Below are 9,125 nucleotides of genomic sequence, written 5' to 3'. Positions count from 1 at the left end.
AGTGTACCCAGACGTGCTGTGCACGCCCATTTTACCTCAAATTCTTACACTTTAGGAATGATTGATTTTACTTCCAACAAGATCACTTAAATTGTGTACACACTTTTTGGCACCCCTGGTATGTAATCATCCATTCTGACTCTATAAAATATAGTAAGCATACAGAAACTGCATACTACCATAATGTCAACATGATAGTATTTTTTATATACTATAAGCAGAACCAGTTTGATCAGGTCCCACTAATGGATTTTTAGTGTTGCTTCAATTGCCCAGGGGTCCTCTTCATAAAATATTCTTCCAGGCCAATTTCTTCAAGTGTTTTCCCTGTACTCTCTTCTAGTATTTTTATAGTTTCATGTCTTATGTCTTTTATCTAGTGAGAATCAATTTTTGTTAGTGGTGAAAGGTGGGGGTCCAGTTTTAGTCTTCTACAGGCCACTAGCCAGTTCACCCAGCAGCATTTGTTAAATAGGGAGTTTTCCCCCACTGAATATTTTTGATATGCTTGTTGAAGATCAAATGACAATAAGTAGCTGGGTTCATCTCTTTGTTCTCTATTCTGTTCCATAAATCTACCTCTCTGTTTCTGTGCCAGTACCATGCTGTTTTGATCTGTATAGATTTGTAGTATAGCCTGAAGTCTGGTAATGTGATACCTCCTGATTTGTTTTTATTTCTGAGCAATGAATGTATTTGCTATTCAAGGTCTTTTCTGATTCTATATAAAACAAAGCACTATCTTTTCAAGCTCTTTAAAGTATGACAGTGGTGCTTTAATAGGAATTGCATTAAATCTGTAAATTGCTTTGGGTAGTACAGACAGTTTAACAATGTTGATTCTTCCCACCCATGAGCATGGTATGTAAACACCACATGAACCCACATCACTGGGCTCTGATCAAACTAAAAAGCTTTTGCACAGCCAAGAGCATAGTAAGTAAAGCAAACAGACAACCTGCAGAATGGGAGAAGACTTTTTGCAGGTTATGCTTTTGACAAAGGTCTGATAATTAGAGTCCACAGAGAGCTCAAAATAATCAGTAAGAAAAGAACAAATAACCCTATTTCTATGTGGGCAAGACACTTGAACAGAAACTTCTCTGATGAAGATAGGCACATGGCCTACAAACACATGAGAAAATGCTCATCATCTTTAATCATCAGAGAAATGCAAATCAAAACCACTTTGAGATATGATCTAACTCCAGTAAGATTAGCCCACATCACAAAATCCCAAAACTACAGATGTTGGCATGGATGTAGAAAGAAGGGAACACTTCTACTCTGCTGATGGGAATGCAAGCTACCATGACCTTTTTGGAAAGAAGTCTGGAGAATACTCAAAGAACTAAAAGTAGACCTACCATTCAATCCTGCAATTCCTCTACTAGGTATATACCCAGATAATCAAAAATCATTTTACAACAATGACATCTGCACCAGAATGTTTACTGCAACCCAATTCATAATTACCAAGACATGGAAATAGCCCAAGTGCCCACTGACCCATGAATGGATTAACAAATTGTGGTGTATGTACACCATGGAATACTATGCAGCCATAAAAAGATGGAGACTTCACATCTTTTATGTTTACCTGGATGGAGCTGGAACATATTCTTCTTAATTCTTTTCTCAAGAATGGGAAAAAAAGTATCCAATGTACTCAATATTACTATGAAATCAATAATCACTTACACATTCATACAAATGGTAAAACATAACTATAGTCCAGAAAGTAGAAGGGAAGAGGAGAGAGAGGGGAGGGGGGATATATGGAAGGACGGGTATTTGGGGGCACCTCACTTAATGTGCATGATGAAACTAAGAATCTATTAAGAACAGATTCAAAACTATTAAGAATATAATATAATGGTGATGGACATGTTAGTTCAATGTAAGCATTTCACATTGTATATCAAATCAGTACACTGAAGCCCATAAATGCATCAATGTACACAGTTACGATTTAATAAAAACAAAAAAGTAAATAAATTAAAAAAGCAGAACCAGAATGAACATCATTCATCTCTATATTAAAATACCAATCTGTTTAATCTACTTTAAAAGAACTCAGTGCTCAGGGAGCCATTCTAAAGAAATGTTAGCAACACAAAAATTGAAATTTGAGATCTCATTCACACAAAAACAAACTACAGATAATTCTGGATGAAGTTATGTCTGTGTTCTGCTGATGTATAGAGAAAGTACTAATGTCAAGCTGTCCGTCACTAAAACCATAGTTCAATATTTGAAATTCTCTAATAAAATATTATGATCTGAACAGAGTAGAAACGCTCACACTTTCCACAATTAAATCGAAGCGGAAGGCAGATGAGGTGCTCTTGACAGCCCAGTGAAACCTTCAGGAGACTCTTTATGGTATGGAGTCATTAATAAATGTATTTTAAAACTTTTCAATCATCCCCTCTGAAAACAATGGGCACCTGTCTAGAAGAGACAAAGGAGTAATCTGGAAACTGATTGACCACAGCAAATCAGATGCCATTTCCTACCTGATTCTTGTGAGAATTACTTCCCAGCATTTGTTTGCAGGTTGTCATTAATAAGACAAATGTAAGGATATTTCTGGAAATTTAAAAAGAAATGTGTTTTTGTTATGCTTTTCTTCAGCTCCAGCCCTGAGAACAAAAGTGAAGATGAATAACAAGGCGACTGCAGCTCCAGGGATGCTGAATTTCAGCTGCTGGGTGTTATTAAAGTCCTCTGAAGCGTTGCTACCAAAAAAAGGTCAAAAGAACTCATGTTATTTATTGTTTCTCAAAATTCATTGCTGCTTCAGGTTGTGCCTAAGTTAACTCATCCGTTTTATTTTGGAAGTCGTTGCAGAATGCCGTGCTAAATGAACACAGAAGATATTAGCAGACACACGTGATGAAAACTTGGTTCCAACTTTCATGAATCAGAAAAGAGAACTCGGATTTTAAAACAATAATAGCATGTAAATGAAAGGCAGCTCCAAATGGAGATTCTATAAAATTTGGGACATGTGGTCCTCCAGTCCTTATGAAAGAGACAGGAGCACAGACCATATCTTGTACGGAAGTCAGGTGAGCTTGACAGTCCTATAAAATTATCAATCCTACTGGTATCCAGGACTTTCTCGTACAAGGGAATGGACAGGTAGAGGGCGCAGGCAGAGAGAACCACTAAACTAGTGGCAGAAGCAATAATGGACATTTATTCAGTGCTTAACCCCAGGATCGAAGATAAGAATTTTACATGGATTATGTCATTTAATCCCTACACACAACATTCTGAGGTGGCAGCCTAAGACACCAGGGAATTATCTTAACTCAGTCTCAATAACAGGATGAGCCCTTCATAACAAACAGGTAAAGTGACATTCTCCCCCCATCTCTCTTGATAAATCTGAATTCATTGAATCATAGGGATGAAAGGAAAGGGTCAGAATCCGATGACCTCGTGCACATGTGTATATATTATGATTTGTAAGACAGCAAAAAGTTTAAATATTAGTGTAAGTTTCTTAATTTCTAGATGGAGAAATCTGAGGCTCAGAGATTAAAGGAATTTACTAAAATCATGGTTGTCAGAGAAGCTCCCTCCCCAGGCTGCTGACATTCTCCACGCGTCACGGCCTGACAGTGCAGAGAAGCAAGCTATGTGTTAGGAGTCCGCTTTCTAACCACCCTATCCGTGAACATGATCAACTCCACACAAAGAAATGCTGGAATCTGTATCAATGGGTTAGGTTTACATGATTGAATACTTGGTTTTGATCTTTTTTTTTTTTTTTTTTTTTTTTGAGACAGCATCTCACTTCGTCAGCCTGGCTACCCAATAACTCACAGCAACCTCAAACTCTCTCCCAAGTAGCTGGGACTACAAGAACTCGCCATAATACCCACCTAGTTTTTCTATTTTTAATAGAGATGAGGTTCCACTCTGGCTCAGGCTGGTTTTGAACTCCTGAGCAAAAGCAATCCACCTGCCTCAGCCTCCCAAAGAGCTAGGATTTAGGCGTGAGCCACCAATCCCAGTTTACACGACTAAATATTAACCTCCAAGCTGCTCACAGCACTGCAACAAGTTTCTTTTCAAATTCTCCTCAACACCCATAACTCAGAAAGACCCATAGGATACACTTCCACATTCTCAGAACAATCTAGATTTGAATGATGTAAAAGAGACACACAGCACAAATTAATACAAGCCAACTCTCTGCCCCAATGCTGAAGCGGTTGCCTTTTTTTAAACAATGAACTAATTCATTCATATTTAATGCTTGACATCTGATAGTAAAGATGCTAAAAAGGACGTTGAGCATAAGGAAAGAAGAAAACACGGGAATCCAAGATGGTAGGGAGGAGAATGGAGAGAGAAGGAGAAAGAAGAGTCTGTGGGGCCTGGACGGTCATCCAGAGAAGACGCGGAGGAAGCCGAGTGATGGGGTCAGAGCTCCGTCAGGCCACTGCAAACTGACCTCACGGCTTCCGAATTTCATTCCATCAGCAGGTTTGGTAACAGGATGAGCCCTTCCTGACAGGTAGGTCAGATTCCCTTCTGCCTCTCTTCAAAGCCTGCCACCAATCTCTACATCATACGCCTCTCAATGACATCCTGTTTCTGGGAACCACCCCTTATATCTTTACACTCCATTACAGCAAGACCAAGTTATAAATACTCTGGAGGTCGGAAGGATGCCCTTCTGTTTCATTAGTATCTCACCAAATTACTCAGAGCACGTTCTACCTCCAGTCATCCAGTTAACCTGTAAATGACACCACAGAATGACCAAGACCGTGGTTTCTCAGAAGCATCACTGCTCAATCTGCAGCTGGTTTGTAGCTATAGAGCTGCACAGCTCTTATTTGGGGGGCGGAGGGGCCTAGAGATGGTAGTTCACTGATATTAAATGCACAGATAAAACAGGTAAATTATTAATTTAACCATTAATATTAAATTAATATTTAAATTCCTTCAATGTCAGACTAAGGAATAAATGTCCAAAATTATTTTTAAATAGCTTTTTCTTATCAAAGCCAACTAAAAAATTAGAGACTTTAGACTGCACAGGGTAATCTATTAATAAGAATAGCAATTATGGGGAAAATAATGATTATTGAAGTTAAATTTATCAATAAAAACATAATTTTTAAGTCTGATTTTTATTTCTTCTTTGCACGTCTTAAGAAACTCCAGATTTGACATTTGATGACATACTAATTCAAAAATGTTATTCATTTGCTTAAGACACCATGCCACAACTTAATAGTTTGAATCTGGGGCAACAACAGCCTCCCAGGTATCCCTTTCTGGCAAAGCCAGGTGAGTCAGCAGAAATAAATGTAAGGATGAGCAGATAACTAACCTTATTCTAACTGAAAATCTTGCCTATTGCTTTATTTTTAAACTGCCACTAACATGTTTAAATGATAATTGCATCTTCTCAATGAGCACAGTTCCTTATTATTGGAATTGGCAGGGGGCCTTGACAGTTGAGTCATCCTTTCATTATGTCTATTTCTTACCCTGGTATACAAATTAAATAGAAATACCAGCCAAATGAAATATAAGAGGAAAATCTGAAGTAGGAACTTTGGAATGAATTAATTTTTGTCAAATCTATAAAATATATAAAGCAACCAATATTGTTAATAATATATTCTAGCTCAGACAGTATTTTCAAAAATACTAACTTTAATTCTAAAGGCCAAAAATGCTTCAAGCCCTCCTATCCAAATATTGTACTTTTGTAGAACAGAACTGACAGCTTTAATATTCCCTAAATTAAAACGAGAATAATTCCAGGTCTAAAGCAACTACAAAAGTGGGCAAAAATATATATTTAACAAGTTTCTTTCATGCTAAAAGACTTCAAAATTGATAACAGTTATTGTACATACACATTATATGTAAAAATATTATTTAAAACATCATGTGATCTAATAATGATAACAATAATAATTCATTCAGACTAACACACCCAATGTGCCACACTGGAATACTGTTCTATCCTTAGTTTCAAAACACTAAATTTATATGATAAAAACGTTACTGCATAAATTTCCTAAATCACCTGATTGAGTCATATTGAATAAATGTGCATCATTCCATTTTTCTAAAATACTTTTTTAAAAAAATCCTATGAAACTTCAAAATTATAAAAATTATTCAATCATGAAACTAGTGCTGTATTAAATACTCAAAAACATCTTCAGCTCTGCTTTCAGGTGTATTTATTTATTACTGTGGGCGCTCCAGGATGTGTAGAGTCTTCATTCACTGAGTCTTTAGGTATTTCTGCAATTCTCCTTCCCTCAGCACAGAGCAACCTGTTCATTTCTAGCAGCCAAAAGCTTCCCTGAAATGCTCAGAAACAAGCTGAGTAGCCTGGAAGAACTGTGTTGACCCTAATACAAAACGTGACGATGACACTCTACTGAAAAGGAATCACAGTTATGTCTATCAGTATAGGACCTAACATTAGAACATAGCTTATTTTTCTTTACAGTTGATTGTTTATTTTGATGTTGATTTGTAAAAGTATGTCCTGAAGGACAATGTGTCCATTGAAATCTAAATTTTCTTTTTTTTTCTTTCTTCCTTTTTTTTTTTTTTTTTTTGGAGAGACAGAGTCTCACTTTATCATCCTCGGTAGAGTGCCTTGGAGTCACAGCTCACAGCAACCTCCAACTCCTGGGCTTAGGTGATTCTCTTGCCTCAGCCTCCCAAGTAGCTGGTGAAACCTAAACATTTTAACATTTATTTCTGGTATCTTTTCATCGATTATTTGTAATTTATAACCCAAAAAGGATTCAGAGCAATGCACAAAAAAAAGCCTACTATATTATCTCAAATAATGAGAATGTTCTACAGAAACAAGTGTCTATTTTAATACACAAATCTAATTGTAAGAGAAGTCTCAAGATAGTTAATTTCCAACTTTGGGGAATACGATATTCTGCATATTAAGACAAAAACAGAACATAAATCAGATGTTCCTACCATGTGAAATTTAGAAGAGAATATATAAAAGTGCAGTACCTATGTTTATTTAAAGATAAAGCAGTCAAGCCCCACAATGTTAAAAGGCTGTTTTTCTTCATCGTTTGACTTCGATCAGCCAGAATATTCATGAGTTTTTATTATTAGGTTTTAGTGAGTTCTATCACTTTTGTAATTGCTGTGGGTGGTATTAATAAATGTCTCCTTTTTATATGCTGAAATAAATTATTGGATGAGGCAGACACTATGCAAAATGGCTGGGAATGGGGCCAAATCTCTTTATATACATCCAGGGACCAGTAATCTTCTAAAAGGCACTTTAAGCTCTCTTGCCTAAATAATTACAAGCACAGCCAGCATGTAATTTATTGAAATAATTATCCACTCTTCTAGTTCCCATCACCCATTTCAAGTCCACGACCACTTACCTTGTCTTTATTTTCAGTGCCAGAAGCCTCAGGCTTTGTTCTAATCACGAACGGGGTGGACAGTCGCAGCAGGACCCTTTCAAAGGTGGCGTTGACCTTCGGAGATACGATCTCGAAGCAGTCCTCGAACTTGAGCACTTTGTGAGTGTCGCATCGGAGCTGTTTCCGCAGGCCTTCCCCCAGCTGAAGGACGGACATGTTGGGGTCAAACATCAGGTGGAACGGGAAGGCTCTGCAGAAGGTGCTGATGCTGATTCTGAGGTCCGCGGGGACCTGGGAGGTTCCCCGCACAAGGTTCTTGGTAATGTTCGAATTTTCACATTCTCTGATCAGGAAAGTCAGGCAGCCACAGTTGCCCGGGTTGGCGCCGTCAGAGCGCAGCTTCTCGTCCGCAACCTGCTCCACCTCCACGTCCAGCCGGTAGATCTTCTTCCCTGCAGCCTTGATCATCCCCAGCATGGCCAGCCCGACCACGTGGTGGGGGTGGAAGTAGTGCAGCATGAGCGTGCCTTCACGCAGCTCTCTGCACAGGAAAGAGGGTGACTCCAGCGAGGCCTGCTTCCCAAAGGAAGTTCGGATGTGTTCCAACAAAGCGTCAAAGCCATTAAAAAAGTCCTGCAGCGTGCCGCCCACAGCTCGGAGGACCCGCTCGTTCTCTTCAAAGCAGGTGTTAAAGAACTCCTCGCCAAATCTTTCTTGAATTTCCTCAAACTTCAAACCTAAAGGTAAATAGGAAGCAAAGGTCAGTCAAATAGACGTGGCTGGATTTACAGGCTTTACAGACTGAACAAAACAGCTGTCTAGAGAGGGAAACAAGAGGGGTCCTTCCCGTGGGCCCACAAACTTCCCCCGAGGTTAACTCGGACACCCCACGTCAGAGAAGTTAGAGCTCAGTTCATCTTCTGGATGCTTCTAAGATGTCAGCGAGCATGAAATGTTTCCCTTTGTTTATTTTTAAATAGATTCTATTGTTTAGAGTAGTTTTAGATTAATGGCAAAGTTGTGCAGAAGTCCAGATATTTCCCGTATACCCCGTGCCCCCATACCTGCACTGCCTCCCCCATTAACAACATTCTCCAGAGCGGTACCTTTCTTACAACTGAGGAGCCTACGTTCGGGTTCACTCTGGAGGCTGCACATTGCACAGGTGAGAACCAGTGTAGAACGGCAAGTCTCCACTGGTGTACGGCACAGAGCGTCTCAGGGATCTGAAAGTCCTCTGCCGTCCCTGTACAGCCCTTCCTCTGCCCTAACTCCCACAGCAACAGCTTCTTGAATGCTGCTAATCTGACCGTTCACTTGTCAATACTGCATTTCGCGTGCTGCAGGTATCACAGACAATATACTTCTTTTTCTGAAGATTTCCTTTCTTTGTCTTAAGAGTTCCCCAGTCTTCATAGAATGTCCAACTAGTCGCTGTATCTTTTCCATATATTATCCGTATTATCATCTCACTTCTTATTAAACTGTATGTACTAAATAGAAAATACCAACAGGTGAGGGTCTCTACAGCCCCGAATGAGCAGAGGCCAGAGTTATCTAGCAGAAACATGGGGCTAAGTTAGCAATCTCGCAGAAGGTATGCGGGTCGGCTAGATCTCAGGAAAAGGGGACAAAGCGAGACATTAATAATGGCAGACTACGGAATGATTCACACTCTTTCACCCACAGAAATGAGGGTGCCAAGAGTGGAGCAGGAAG

The 9,125-nt window shown here is 39.1% G+C and overlaps 1 protein-coding gene across 1 annotated transcript in view; it reads right to left on the bottom strand.

Annotated features, from left to right (window-relative positions):
• The window catches only part of GUCY1A2 (guanylate cyclase 1 soluble subunit alpha 2), a 255,199-nt gene that overhangs the window by 205,222 nt on the left and 40,852 nt on the right, over positions 1–9,125 (bottom strand). The window contains exon 4 of the mRNA XM_012813478.2: positions 7,425–8,143. Coding sequence (XP_012668932.1) covers positions 7,425–8,143 — 719 coding nt within the window. The remainder of the gene's footprint in view (positions 1–7,424; positions 8,144–9,125) is intronic.

This window comes from Otolemur garnettii, unplaced genomic scaffold (genome assembly GCF_000181295.1).
Source record: "Otolemur garnettii isolate 467f Iridium unplaced genomic scaffold, OtoGar3 scaffold00266, whole genome shotgun sequence".
Classification (NCBI taxonomy): Eukaryota; Metazoa; Chordata; class Mammalia; order Primates; family Galagidae; genus Otolemur; species Otolemur garnettii.
The sequence above is the reverse complement of the archived record's forward strand: the minus strand, read 5'-3'. Positions and strand labels throughout refer to the sequence as shown.